Here is a 16,167-nt window from a genome sequence, read left to right on the forward strand (position 1 = left end):
AATATTTTGGATAAATCGCGATCGCTTTATATCCTTTTTAGTTGGGTGTATAGTAGGTATATGTTATTATTTTTCATTATAGTTTGAATGTCAATTGCTTTGTTGGGTTGGGTTTATGCAAAATTTGTAAAGAGGTAGCCCAAGGCTGGGGGGATCGCTGGTCCACATTTTTTTAAATGCTATTCTTATTTCTTATAACGTTAAGGACTAGTGGCCATGATTTTTCCATAAAAATTCGCCAACTATTGGCTAAGATTATTTTTTTTAAAACTTTGAAGGTTAGTGGCTAACAGTTTCATTCATTAAAATTTTGAAAGTATTTAGCCCTGGTTTTATTTCCATTTTTTATTTATTTGACGAACAAGTGGTCTATAGAGGACAGGAAGAGGACCTAGGTTATTTCAAACTAAAAAATGGCACGTGTTCATGTTATTTTGAAGACCGGTTTAAAGTGTACGGTAATTGGTTAATCTCTGTAAACTAGATAGAACCGGTTAAGTAGCCTAGGATGAACTAATGTCCTAAATTCTCACTTTTCTCATCCAGTTCGGTTGCTTTCTTCATGATCTCAGCCTCCGTATGTTGCTAACTTTGCCGTTCAACATGATTGTTCCAACAATAGCTTCTACATTCGTACTATTTCAGGGCTAGAAAAGGGAGATTTTAGGGCAGTAGTTAAAAATGTTACGCAGTGTTTTAATAGTTTGTGTCACCTAAAGTACTTTAAATGTTATTTTCCATTTTTAATATGTAACCAGCCATGTTTAACATTTTCACTTGTATCAAGTGTTGTTATTATAATTGACTTGTTTGGTCGAAAGTAGTGTATAAGAAGGTGCCTACAAAATGCAGCAGTTGAAAAACTGAAATAAATATATCACTCTTGTTTAGGACATATTAGATGAATACATTGATCTTCGGTTTTCATTACTTTTAGGCGAAGAACCAAATTTCGTACCGCTAAAGCCTGTAGTCTACCCCTTAGAAGTAACAAAATCTGATTGGGTAACAAAAGATAATTATTCTCACGTCCACTTTGTGTGCAAATTTGAACCCTCAAAAGATGTATTAGATGATAACCTCTATTACCAAGTGATCTGGTATACAGTCAAAAACAATGTACAAAAAATGTATATCATGCCGGAAAAGCCAAATAAGAATTTGTCTGACCTAGAGCTAACAGAGGACATCTTTAGGAAAGAAATGAAGCAGACACTGGGTGTTGAGGTAAGTGGTGTCTTACAAAATGTTACCTATTGACAGATATAACACATTTTATATTTGACCTGTACAAGAACATGTATGTATGTATGTACGTACGTACGTACGTACGTACGTAGGCATGCATGCATGTATGTATGTATGTATGTATGTATGTATGTATGTATGTATGCATACATATAGTGAGTGATTCTGACATTGAAAAATCATTGCGCAGCGGCAACGGTATATATGTACGGAAGATGCAGTTCTGAAGTTTTCGTGGTCGATTCTCCTGTTTTATTCTGCTGATGTTGCTAATAGTCACATATACTGTTCTTCTTTTGAACCTTACATCCCGTAATAATAACTTCGTGTTGCTTGGCTCTGAAATGTCGTGCTCTCGGTACAGCTGTGGCTGATAAAAGAATGTTACCCGTTTGTTGGCATTGTTAATCGTGTGATATGATTTTTTGCAAAATATGAAATTTCCTTGTAAAAATGCTTCCATTTTACAGATAAGCTGTACTGTATTACCTCTCTCTGGACCAAAGGGTACTCCCGGTACGCAGTCCGAACGATCTGATGCATTTTGGGCTGGAATTCGAGTGAGTATATAGATTAGAAATTAACATATCACTGTTGCTTTATTAGCTCTATTATGATAAGCTTTATGGACTTTCAATCAAGTAGTACCACTATTGAAATAGACGATTCATTGATAAATTAACACTAGTTATTAATTATAGGAACTTTCAAGATAAATCACATACTTTTTGGTTTGCGAGCAAGCTATTCCGAATTGTAATTAGTTAAATATTAGTTAAATATTAACCTATTCGCTTAGGTAACTAGACAGGTATGTTGGTCAGAAGGTTGCTACCAAGGAGCTAAGCAACACTTACAAATCGCGTACAGTTTCTGATTTATAGAGACGATTTGAACCATTTTGCTTACATTTTGTATAAACCATCGTATGTGAGCTTGTTAGAGGTACAAAATATTGCTTCTGGTTTTGTCAACATCTTCCGCAGTCTTTACAAAATATTAAAGTTACAAAACCTCGAACCCAAATGTTCATCAGCTTTAACCACCTGAGAAGAATGTACACACACCTGACATTTTGTTCCCAGCTTACCCACCCCAACCCGTGTGCCGCCAATTTTAAGAGCTAAAAGCATTAGGGATATAAAATAACGTACAGAACTTACTTATTTCTAACCCGATTATCGCCGGGGAGTCTCTAACGACATCCTCTTGCACGTTTCAAAACAAGCGGGAGATCGTTTACTGACACTGTCGCCATATTTGCGTCTATCTTTTTCAGACAACAGCTTTGATATGGTTCTTCATCCTCGATGACTTCTGAATAATTCCGTAAATTTCAGTAACTTTGGGAGTTACATGCCATTAGCAGGTGTATGCAAGTGTTGCACCGTATTATTTTGTTCAATTTTTTAAATATTAAAACTTGACATTGAAACTAGTGGATGCAAACGTCACAGTTATTGCTGAAAATGGACTGTACTAGTAACGCAGAAAGGATGTTGAGCAGTCTGTCTAGTTATGCACACTGTTTGGTTTGAAAGGCAAATAAAATGATTGGTGTATCCCTGACGACAATCAGGTTATAATCATAAATTAATGAACGAACGTTTTGTGTAATTTTATATCCCTGTAGTGGGAGGAGGGAGAGTTAAAACGGGTGGGATGCTATGCGAATAATACACTATTTTACATTGGGCAATTATTATACTATTTGCTTACCCTCCGTGCAGTTTGCGGCACTACCCCTGCCGCCACTGCCACCACCACTGATTTAAAACGAAACACACGAGAGATACAAAATAAAATGAACAAAACTTAGTCATTTCATTCATTAATTTATCTTTTCTAACCTACGTGTCTCCTGGGGTTCACGAAAACTGTCACTTTGTTCGCGTTTTAAAGTAAACAGAAGTGTCCACGGTAAACAACGAACTTGCTTGCTGTACTTTTATGCTTCCTGAAAAAGTCCATGGAAGATGAAATCTCTGTCGTATGCAGACAATATTGGCAAATTATTCGCAAGCCAAAAAGGGCAAGCATTGTAACTCTCATGTACATGGGACAAAATAGATGTAACTCATAAAGCTATGGAAACTGACCAAACTTTCGGCACTTATGGCAGACGATAAACATATCACTCCTGAAAAAATAAAGGCAAATATGGCAGCCGTGTTAGTAAAGAAACTACCGTTTCGTTTGAAACGCGTAGATTACAGTGTTAGATACCCTTTGGTGGCACTTATACGTTGATGAATAATTCCAATTGTTATGATTCGACCGAATATTCTACAATATGTTTGGATATAAACGAACAAGTGATACTGATCAAGAGTGGTTTTTACGTCGGTATATTCTGCGGACTACTTTTGGTTCCCAGTTTCTAGATCATTTTATGTGAAGCTTTATCTATACAATCTCTTACACTATAAAAATAACAACAAGAAGCCCCACTCACCAAACGTTTTGATTTCCGACCAAAATATGCAACTCCCTCATTAAAATCGCCCATTAGAAGCTAAAACAAAGTAATTACACAGTAATTTCTGCATTCCAACAATCACCCGTTTTGCCAAAGAAAGCATATGGCTGGCTTTACAAGTCAGTCTTGAGAAAACATTGTACTTTGTATCGACATTGTTTCACCGTCTGATATTAAATATCAGGATCAAATGTCGAGCAAGGGATCTCCCTAAAACTGGACACGTTTTTACTTTTGAAAGATTGAAATGCGTAGAAAGCAAGAACAACGGATGATATAACAACACGTACCATACGCAAGCGTAATGTTAGAAAGAAAAAAATAACCTGGCTTAAATAGTATCAACCATATTTTTTATATTAAAATAATGATCATAAATATATATCACTGGCATGAACCTCTCTGACACTCTTCCGTATATCAATACATAAAGACCGACGACTCGTGCCTACCGAAGATCGGGCTATATATTCTGCCGCAGTGAAGAGGCTAATGAAAGAAAACTTCCATCTACCTAAAAGTGAATGTTTTGTTGATGAAATCTGATTATATGATGACAGAATGAAAGTAAATTGGAATTATAAGGATTAAATGATTATGTATTTATCAACATCAGACCTTTTACCTTTGAAAGTGATTAGGTAAAATTTACTCATCGATAAATACACAACCATGATCAATTAATCATATAATGTAATGACTCAGTTCTGAGCATTTTGTATCCTTAATACTCTTCTCTATTAGAATGGGGGGGGGGGTGAGCGAGCACTATAAATAATCACTAGTACCAAACGTAGCCACGGAGTCGATGCAACTTACCTGTTCAATACTTCTTGCATAATAATCATATTTATATGCATTAATATTATAAGGTTGACGTCAAAAAGTCAACGATTGTCAGAGGAGATGAAACAAAGCGAGGCCTCGTCACTGTGACTTCAACAATACCACTTGGATGTTCTGGGATGCAAGGTTGTGAGCTTCGTATTAAAGCAATGGTTCCAGATGAATCCAAATGTGAGGGGCCTTCGTTTCAAGATGCCTGTGGGGCTGTTATCCTAAGTGATAAATGGAATTATTCGCATGATATTGTTATCCAAGCTGCAGACTCTGCTGAGTATTCGCTACCAGTAATATTTACTGTGCACCTTAAGACTGTGCCATTTTGGACTACTGTTCGGATTTGGGATGACTATTCTCTGAGTGACTTTCAGGTAAGCATGATGACATAAATTAATGATCCAAACTTGGGCTTTATGTTTTGTAACACACAACCAGCAGCAGGGAGGCTTAACAGACCAATTATTCTGGAAAAATAAGGATAATACCAAGAGGCTGAGGAGGGGGCTGAATAGACAGAAATATTCGGTCAAAACAAGGCTTAAAACAAAGTTCGCCACACGAAGTCTTTGACGCTGAGGCGAGGGCGCAGCCACTTCGCTATAATAACGCTTCGGGAAATTGCGACAAATGTCACCAAAAACGTTGGGGGTGTTACGACGTTTTAAACGGAATCTTCTCACTGGGGTAGCGCTGACGGGTTGCTTACCCAAAAAATTGTATCAAGACCTATGCTATATCACGTTCTTGGATCGTGTAAATTTATTGTAACAAATCCATATGGGATTTACTGAGCATTAGCAAAGAATTTTTTAAACCTAATTATATCCATATCACCAGAACACCAACTCTGACGAATAGTTCGCAGCGTATGTGTATCAACACCATTAAAGTCAACCAATGTGTTGCAGTTATCTCTGATCACTTTAGTCACCTGAACGTATCGTTGCGTGACGTATATGACGTCCATGTTTTTATGTCTACCTCGCGAGAATATTCGAGCTGGATTTGTTTGTCTGTCGAGCATATCATAATCGTATACCACTAGATTATTAATACTACCATTAAGATCATCGACTGATGGCGTATCATCGATGTCAGGGATAAATTCAATAACATTATTATCATCATTGTCATCGTCGTCACCCTTTTTCCAGCAACTTTTTATTTTCATTTAATTCTTTATGAACAGTATAACATCGTTGGTCATCCTCGGATGGTGCCACTGAATAAAGTTTGTCCCATCTGAACCATCTCATTATCAGGTTAATAACAACTGAGTTTTACCAGACCCAGCTGGACCAATGATAATGGCACGAATAGAGTTTGTAGTGCCAGAGGAAGCTTGACTGGCTCCTGTTCTCGCATTTCTGACAAGTCAATCATTGTGTTAAACACATATTATGAGTATATGAGTTTATATAGTGTTCGATGCAAAAAATTCACTGATACAAATGTATTAAAAACAATAACGACAAAAAGAATCGTCGATGTGCACTTACCGGTATGTGCATGAAATGTGGTACAAAAAATACAATTTTGTGGCGTCTTGAGACGTCAAGCGGTGATGATATCGCAACGGCACTTAGTAGATTACCAGGAACTCCCTGGGTTAAATATCCTGGTGAGAACCATCTTCTGGGATATAATTATTGTGGACCTACAAATCGACATGATATTAGACTCGACTAAAATGAAATCAACCAAACCCAGGAGAATCCAGCAATTGTGATTGATCGAGCGTGCCATATTCATGATGTTGCTTATAAAAATCAAGATCTACAACAACGACAAATCGCAGACGTCAAGTTGATTCACACGTTGAAGTCTGTACAAAAATAAATCTCTAAGAGAATCGCTTGCGTGGTACACTCGTATTGGAGACGGGTAATTAATTGTCTAATAATTACAATAATGGAGTCAATTTATTATAGTCCAAGAGGATACTTGAAAGGCACAGCAGCGATTAGTAAACTCGCTGATGCAGCAGGTGTCTGCATAAGGTTGTAGCAGACTGGTTGTCCAGACAAGCAATATCGCAAATTTACCTACCATGTTCTAAAACAATTCGAAATGGACGGTTTGATGTTAGCACTCCCAACGAAGTTCATCAGGCAGATATTTTGTTTTTACCCGATGACACTGTTGCAACCAGCTTAGCACGAAAAAAAAATAGAACCGCGCATAAAAATACGCTTTGACGGTCGTCGACGTTGTGACTAGATACACGGAAGCAGAACCATTATCAACTCAAACAGCAACTGAAGTTGCAACCGTAGTTGAACACATTTATCAATTTAGACTATTCCGATGGCCACGATTGCTACAGGCGGATCCTGGTAAAGAGTTTCTTGGTGCAGTATAATCGGTGATGAAACAACATAACGTCAAAATCAGACTGGACACGCCACATACATCTTGATCAGGAAATCGTTGAACGCTTTAATCGAATTCTTGCTGAACGATTGTTTCGACATTAGTATGCCCAGGAATTACTGATCAAGGACAGATCTCGTTAATGGGTTGCGAGACTACCGCAAGTGTTATCCGCGTTAAACAATGAAGTCACGTGTATAATTGCCATGAAACCTTTCGATGCAATCGTGAAGAAACACATACCAGCTAAGCGACGCGACTCGCCGCTCAGACCCGTGATGGTCAGCAACGTGACGATCCGGTACTTATATGAACCTGGCCAACTTGAAGGTGGTAAAAAAAGAGCAACTGATCACATTTTGAGTGTAACCAAATATAAAATGTATAGTGTGGTAAGATCTTCGTGTAAGCTTGCAATCTACAGACTATATTCGACGGCTCCTCAGCGTGAATTTGTCCGTGAACAGTTACAAGTAATTGCTAAAACTACACAATAACCACCAACACGGACTCGTTTGCAAATCAAGACACTAGATCCTTGACGTCTGTTACATTCAAGAGAAGTAAGTATCACATTCACAAGTGTATGGCCCTAGCTACTATTGATTATGTCCACAGTAAATTGTCATGGGGTCATTAGGAAAATACCGTGATGACGTTATAGTGTTACATCAAGCACAGTGATGGCATTGTCATTTCAACTCCATGATGAATTCAATATCAAGATCGAACTCGCGTTTCTTTGTCATTTCGCTGATAACCAGCTAACATTTTTCTTACCGTAGTCTCGTTAATTTTCTGAGGTTGACTATCTTCCACAGTATAAACTATCCTGTGTAGTTGGGACATTTTGTAACTTTAGATACTGCCAGATACGCTATATTTGACCAATCGCGATCATCGACAATCCAAATATTGGTATCATTGACTGTTAGTCCCTGCAATGAATAAATTGTTATTGCTTATCCTAGAGTCCAGAAAGATGGCTGTGCGAAAGCTTTTTCAACAGCGCCAATGGGGACAACAACAATATCATCAGAACTCGTGTTTGTTTCTTCATGGATGCCGAAATCTCAACGTCAATATTCTGTCGACGGGCATCTGCTGGGCGACAACATAATGGAACAAATACCTCCGGAAATTTCTCCTTATGAATTTACTTTGAAGTGAATCACGAACTATTTTTTTTGATGCATCTATGAGATCATGAGGGCACCACAAATTCCAGAAATCATCAATCGCAGTCTCTAGAATCTCACTGAGCATCATCTTACATTGAATCTTGTTGGATTTAGGTCTCATCATTGCTTTTAGCTTCTTCAATGATTTATCGGTGGCCCTGTGGTCCTCTAACATTTCCTCGTAATAATCGACATATTCTTTAACCAGTCGTGTGGCGATTCTCATGTCAATGGGGAGGTTGACCATGATCGCCGCATATGATAATCGCCGTTGATTGTGTCGATAGCCAATCAAGAAACATTTCTAAAATATATTTAGACAGTACATATTTCATCCCAGATAATGATCTAAGGAATATGGTTCTCATCCATTCTTTCTGGAGTCCACGAATCACGGCGCCACCGAAAGAAACTGTGATAAGTATGAGACTTAACACCTGTCTCTTTGATCTTCCTGGCAAGTTGGGGTAAGCACTATCATGTCGATGGGGTTATGGACATTAACAATATTAACGCACATGTAGATTTACCAGAACCACCAGGACCATTATGGTAAACCGTTTTATGTTGCGATACAGGATCATGAACTGATGGTGATGATGATAACTACGACATTTTTATAATACTGACGAAGAGGTTTATAATATGCGAATTCAGAATAATTATATATTAGCTCATGTTTTACTCACCAGTGCTCCCATGGAGGTTCGTCTATACTTATTAGAAGTTCATATAGCAGGCCTATGTTTAACTCGTTGATATAAAATGAATATGTGGAGACTCCAGCATCGTCTTGGGAAATTGATTAATCATCGATAATAGGTTTATTGATGTCTAAGCGAGCCTTGAAGATCTAGAATGAGCAAACTGCGGAAAATCACCATCATAGTAACTGACAATATTACCTTAGTTCAATTTGGTAGATTTGCACGTGTCTAATACTCCTTTATTGGCTGTATCAGCAATTATAAAGGAGCGTTTTGCCTCGTCTATGATTAATCTTGAACAATGACGCTTATTGTCAAATGATGTTTCATGTGTAAATTTACCAATATTTTTTCGGACTGTCTTTTGCAAACGATATCTCCTTGTCATTTCTTTCTGGTTTTGGCAACTAGACATCGTATTATGGTCTATACGAAATTATTGCATTACTCACTGACATTGATAACAATATCCTCGTATCGTGCATATATCTCATTAGCACCATTTTAGCCCAACCACGTTTATTCTTTGCGCAGTTGTCCTGACATTTATCTCCGGATTTGGTTCGTTAAAATGACAACCAAACTAAGCAGGAATGACCGTATGAACATTCCCAGCAAATTCGAATGAATCAATCTTGGCAAATCCTGCAAGATCGAATTTCGGCAACTGACCATTTATCGCAACTCTGGCCATTTCATGTGTCGGTTGCCCAAATCTCTCAAAATAAGACTCGCATTCACCCAACCAAGAAAGCTTATGGGATAACAGGCAGCCATGTCAATCCAGAGACCTCCATGCCCATATTCAACACACGAACGCTAAAAATCTTCAAGAAATTCTTGAGATGTTGGTCGACATAAAAGTTTCTGCCGGCAAAAGTGAGCACTGACAGATGAGATAGTAAAAAAATTACTCAGTAATTCAATTACTAGATCTGTGTCGGCTGTGTATTTCAGTGCAAGCCGAGTCATTTGCTCATGAAGAAATTCCGTACGATAATGTTCACCAGACTTTAAAACGAATTGATCAAATCCATGAGGGATGACGTTATCTGCTTTACTCTGAAACAAACTAACCAACACCAGATCGACGTCCATGAGTGTGTATTTTGGTCAGTTATTACTAACGGGGTGCCTCACGTTTGTACAAGATCTCACTGGTTATTATCCTTACTTCTATCGTGAAGTTTAACTTTTTTCTAACTCCGCAATATATTTTATTCTGGTATCATCCTCTCTCACACCTTCGGCCCATTTGTTTATTGTTTTGCGTCACAGTTCTGTCAGACCGTTTCCTCGTATATGAATATTTCTTCGGTATTTTGATTTAACACGAGTGACACGGTTCCAGAAAATATATCGGTTGAATGACGTAAATATCCTTAATCTCGCAGAACTGAACACTGAAACCCCGTTCACGCCAGTGACCTCAGCGGTATATTTGATTGTGTTATTTTGCGCTGAACATGTCGCTGATCCAGAATTTACTGTGTATACCGCGCTGAAGAACAAAGTTTTATGAATTTCACCCGCATATCAATCTCTCCAACACACTCAGTGACGTCAGGGATTCTGCTAGATACATCTGCAAGGGTTTTGTTAATCATTGTGGTTGACTCTTGAATGTTGACTAGATCGCGAGTTTTGTATTAATTCTAGCGAGCTTAACGTTGACGTCTATTGGATCTCCAAAAAAATCTTCAATGATTGCACTGAGTCTCCGAACGTTTGTTCTGCTCTGATCCTGAAACGCTACAACGTGGCTATCATACTGAGATCTCAGCTTGGTTAATTTATCACTAAATGCAGTGTCTCTGTCATCCACGTATTTCTTATCGTCTGATACTGGTTCTAAAAGAAGAAAAAATTATATTTATGTTGATGTTGAGTTCACCGGCCATCGTATCACCGGTTTTAGCAACACGTTTGTTTATCTTCATTCCATTCGTCACGACTGATACGCTTGAATCTCTGATTTTCCCGGATTCAGTAAATACCGGGATATTAGCGACGGTAGCACATACAACTCGCCGGACAATATAAATTCACCTAACCATGCTCATATTTAACCTTCCATATTGATCCTAAAAAACATCTACTTCATCCTTCTCAACCCCAGCGAGGTTAATAAGATCAGTAAGCTCATCTCGTGTCGCATATTTTGACAAATCAACGTCGCAGCGACCAGGTTTCTTAACTCTAGCGAGAGTTCTTCCGTAAATATCTACCATTATAAACTTAGAGTTCTTTAAAACGTCTACTGGTATATTTTTTTACGACTTTATGTGGTGCTGCTTAAGAACTTGATATAGCATTGAGTACAGCAAGTGCTTCTGGACCTCATATAGGAGGATCTCTTGATGTTTACGTTGAGTACCAGATGGATCTGCTCGCATTGTCATGTTACGTTTCTAGTGATGATCAGTGGTATCCTTCGCGAACATCATTGACGGACCAGCGGACCGCGAATTACCATCGGAATATCTTGCGAGGCCCAGTATCGTCGTACCAACGTCAACATTTTCGAGACATGATTCAATATTTATTCCGTCATTGTCATTTAAAACGAAGTCGAGTCAGACCTCTTCCTGCTATCAGACTTGCTGTTTTATATTTTTTCTCTCCCGGAAGATTGGGGTTTTTTTGCTAGTGGTAAGTCAGCTAATTATTTCAACCGTTCATTAGCAGCTTCATTTTTTTTATTTTACCAACGCGTGCCGGCATCATTTCTGTGCCTGTCAGATTTACTGACTGCGGTCGGACCGCTGATGGTCTGCGTAGTAATCGTGCTAGTCTGTCTCGGATCGCTGCGAATGGTTTACCAGCAACATCATCAACAGTGCCAATAGTCTTGTTACTAACAACGTCAATGGCTTCATTCATAATTAATTTGCAATCGGGATCGCTTTTGATGCTACCGTCTTGTTACTAACACCGTTAATGGTTTCATTCATAACTGTTTTGCAATCGGGATCGCTTTTGGTGCTACCGTTCTGAATAGACCATGAACAACATCGCCAAGTCCATCTCCGTAGATAACATTATATGTAAGCTGGTAATTGCGAATTTATCTCCCTGACCAACACAGGTCCACGCTGAGCATTGTGCATGATCACGTCATATTTTTATCACTGATCTAATTGCATACCTAGTCACTGTAATGACAGTCGCTGTAGTAATCGTCGGTAATCTCATCGATAAGTGCCCGCTAAACGTTGATGTCCATTACACGCACACTGTAAATAATCGCTAACAAATCTCAGCTGCTTCATTGATGATTTCTTCCTCGTTTCAGATCTAGCTCTTAATATTAATCTCCTTTCTTCTCTTGTTTTTTCAAGTTGCCTCTGCATTTCTTCTTGTTTTCGTTCCTCATCGTGTTTCTCTTGCTCAATATACTCATCTACTGTCTGGCTAAAAAGTTTAACACCACTTACGTCATCTCTAATTTGCGTAGCACCGGAGGAAATGAGATACACGTATTTACGCCAATTGGCACGACTTTTCATACTATTAACATTTTTAGGTTTTACATATTTTTCTTTTTCATCCCAACCAAACGCAGCAATTCCAACTATTTGTTTGGATCATTGATAGCTGCAACATCTTCCTTGGCAAATTCATCCATAATATCAGTGCTAAATTTCGGTGGCTGATCTGTTTCTGGTGTAATACGATCCTTTATATCACCCATCTCAACACGAGCTTGGTCGATACGTTTTAATAATTGTGGCTGAGTACCAGCTATTTCTCGAAGAACTGTTTTAGTAGCTTTAGCTCTTTTTGTTATTTTCCCGGTTTGTCTCGCCATTGAAGAAAGAACTTTAGTAGTCTCAGTGACCGGCTTAAATAATTCTGCAGCACCTTCTGCAATAATTCTCGAGCTTCCTGACGTTCTTGTAGTTGTTATTTGACAGACTCTCGGACGGAGAGATATTTCTTAATCGCCTCTAGTCGTTGTCGAGCTAGTTTATATGTATGAGATTCCAATGTTAGCACAGAATCACTCATTTTTATTTATATAACAACGATTTAATTACATCACCTGTCAGCGCTACCCCGGAGTTAAAATTCGGTTACAAAGGTCGATTCACTCCACACACCACACACACCCACCCCCCCAACCTTTTTTTCTTTTCTTGGAATTTCTTGAAGCGTTATTATAGCGAAGTGGCTGAGCCCTCATATCAGCGTCCCTGCTTTGTGTGGCCAACTTTGTTGAAAGCCTTACTTTGACCGAGTATTTTTGTCTATTCAGGCCCAAACCTCAGCCCCTTACTCTAATCCTTATTTCGCCCGAATAATTGGTCTGCTCAGCCTCGCTGCTGCTCAACGCATGTAAAGTAATATTACTAGTTGTAACCTTCGATTTACTTAGAACTTAAAATGTATAAATGATACAATATGCAGGAATGCTAGAGTTGTCTGTGACATATTAGAACTGCTCCTTAAAGTTTGACAATACAAAAGAATAGCACAGTGATACTCGTGCAGCTCTGAGAAATTTCGAAGACTTGCAACTAGTGTCCATAACTCATTTAATTGACTTGGATAGTGCTTGTTGTTCAAATATGTAGTTTGTCTTTATGCTAAATATATGTACAAGAAAAACAATAGAAAACATCTGATGATTATTAATGTATTATTCTTGACATATTGAGTATTTTATCATCATATTGAATTTTCTAGTTCGTTTGCAAAATTATCCGGGTACGACGACTTACCTATATAAGCACAAACATGCAAAGAGTCTAAACAAAAATGCTCATTCATTACCAAAACATAACGCAAATAAACATTTTTACTACCCATTGTATATTTAAGGTTTCTGAATTTCTTATAAAGATACTCTTCGGCGGTATGACTTATAGGAAATAAATGGTTTTGAAACTAAGCATGTGTTGTATGTATTAAAGCATTACTTTTCCCTTTTTTTTTGAAGCATATATTCTTGTTAATTCTTGCTATCAAATATCCTAACCAAGCAGTCTCCAAAAATTGCATTGCATAAATAGGTATATACTGTATTAACAACCCAATTACACCAACCTGAGCCCGTTATCTGTTCCATTAATGCATTATAGAAATATAAATATATTCAGTGTGATAAAAATCGGTTTATTATAAAATGTTATTGTAAAATAAGGGCAAAACACAATTGAAAAAGACTTTCATTCAAATGAGACATCACACACACACGAGGGTAACGGACAATCGGGCAGTTAACACTAATATCGATACGTTAGGATTCTCAAGATTTTAATGCCTCCTGTAAGTATGGTAGTAAGATATACATTACCTTCTTATTCGTAAGCTGCCGAGTGTGATATTTATTAACATTTTCTATTGTACAAATACTTAAATGATGCATATTAAGAATTAATGTCGCTGAAGATCTGTAAAGGTGAGTGCCTTCGACTATTCGACCACTCCAGACCCCTTTTAGCATGTTATAATAACTTACACACACTCATTTGTACTTGCGCACTCACTCACACAATAGTGTGTGTGTGTGTGTGTGTGTGTGTGTGTGTGTGTGTGTGTATCTTAAGGGGGGTTTCACTGATGCGGAGGTGGTTCATCAGATAGTGCAGCTGTAGTCTATGTGTGTGTGTGTGTGTGTGTGTGTGTGTGTGTGTGTGTGTGAATGCTTGTATGTGTGTGCATGTGTGTGTGTGTGTGGTTAGGATTTTTAACATAGCTTTAGCAATTTTTCAGTCATATCGCTACGATGTCTGCAGTGTGGCAGTTTATAGTGATGTCTAGCACTGGGGCAACATACCGCAGACATGTAGTATGATGTCCCACCCAGTCACATTATCATGACACCAGGCCGACCAGTCCTAACACTAACCTCTTAACGCCTAGCGCCTAGCGAGGAAGCTGTTAGTACCATTTTTGTAAGTCTTTGGTATGACTCGGAAGGGGTTCGAACCCACGACACCCTGCTTCCGAGGCGGACGCTGTAACCACTAGGCCACCGGAACGGTCTTACTCTATTAGTAGTGATGTGTATATATATATATATATATATATATATATATATATATATATATATATATATATATATATATATATATATACGTTCAAAATAATATAGTTTAAGCCACTGGGGATGTGCAAAGTTGACTGTATTTTGAGGACAGTCGTTATTTCGATGAACATTTCACATCGGTGGTCTATATATGAATTCCAACTGATCTGTTGGTCAATGTATACACCAAGAAGTGCTTATTTCTTCACACACAATCTGTTTAAGCGATTTTAATTAAGCAGTAAGTCCTTTTTAGTAGATAGGCTATGTCTTCTTCCTATTATCATAACATTTCGTTTGAGATGAATTGATACCCATTTTGTTTTGGTTTTTTATTGTTTTTGTTTTTTTTAAATACCAAACAGTTAATTGTTTAAGTCGATTTCAAGTTTTATGATTAAAGGAGTTTCGATTTACCATATATTGGTACCGCAGCCTCATCATCGAAGAGGCTTGCATTATTTTTGCATTGGATACAAAGCTAAGTCACTTAAACATAGCACAGCTTTGGGGTACACAACTTAAAATATAACCCAAATACATCGTATTTTTACTCGTACAAAAAAAGCTTTAATCTTAAAGCAAACTATTATTTCAACCAAGTAACTTAGTTTCAAGAAAACTTTTTGGCTCATTATTTTCCAATTAACACCTAATGGTCAATCAATGATATTTTAAGGTCAAAGAATAAGTTTGCTGGATTTATTTCTATTGCTAGTAGCCGCTGGTCAAGGCAGTTTGACATGGATGTTTTTGGCTGAAACTTCACTGTCATGGAGTTGGACTTTGTTAAGCTGTCTGAAAAGAAGCTTACCAATATGTTTTCAATAACGTTATATAATACATGTAAAACAGACATTTCATTCTTAGATGAGCGAATCGTTATATTTACCTTATGTATTACGCATACCATGACTATTTTCAGCGACTCAGGAAATGAATCAGAATTGGGAGGGGTCCATTTACATTTTGGGATTATTCTTTGTGTCTATATTAATGATAATATCCATAGTAACAGTTGATATAATTAGGTGAATATTGAAAGTAACATGATCGAGTTCCCATTCGCTTTAGACCACTCGGCCACCCGGGGGCCAGCAAAGTCTATCGTAAATAAATGTACTGCCTTCGTAAGGAGCCCCGAGTGGCCGAGTGGTCTAAAGCGCTCATCGTTACGGATCTCTGCCATCTCACCTCTATCTACATGGGTTCGAGTCTCGGGTTCGGCCTATGTGGGCATGTGAGAAAGCTTGCCAGTAATTCTCGTGGGTCGGTGGTTCTTTCTTTCTTTCAGGGGTTTTC

The 16,167-nt window shown here is 38.0% G+C and overlaps 1 protein-coding gene across 1 annotated transcript in view; it reads left to right on the forward strand.

Moving 5' to 3' along the window:
* Nucleotides 1–1,137: 1,137 nt before the first annotated feature.
* LOC149779229 (von Willebrand factor D and EGF domain-containing protein-like) overlaps nt 1,138–16,167 on the forward strand; it is a 42,117-nt gene continuing 27,087 nt past the window's right edge. Inside the window, exons 1-2 of the mRNA XM_089938410.1 lie at nt 1,138–1,227; nt 4,600–4,941. Of these exons, the coding sequence (XP_089794536.1) occupies nt 1,138–1,227; nt 4,600–4,941 (432 nt within the window). The remainder of the gene's footprint in view (nt 1,228–4,599; nt 4,942–16,167) is intronic.

The sequence above is a fragment of the Sinohyriopsis cumingii genome, chromosome 17 (assembly GCF_028554795.1).
Source record: "Sinohyriopsis cumingii isolate HCF-2022 chromosome 17, ASM2855479v2, whole genome shotgun sequence".
Classification (NCBI taxonomy): Eukaryota; Metazoa; Mollusca; class Bivalvia; order Unionida; family Unionidae; genus Sinohyriopsis; species Sinohyriopsis cumingii.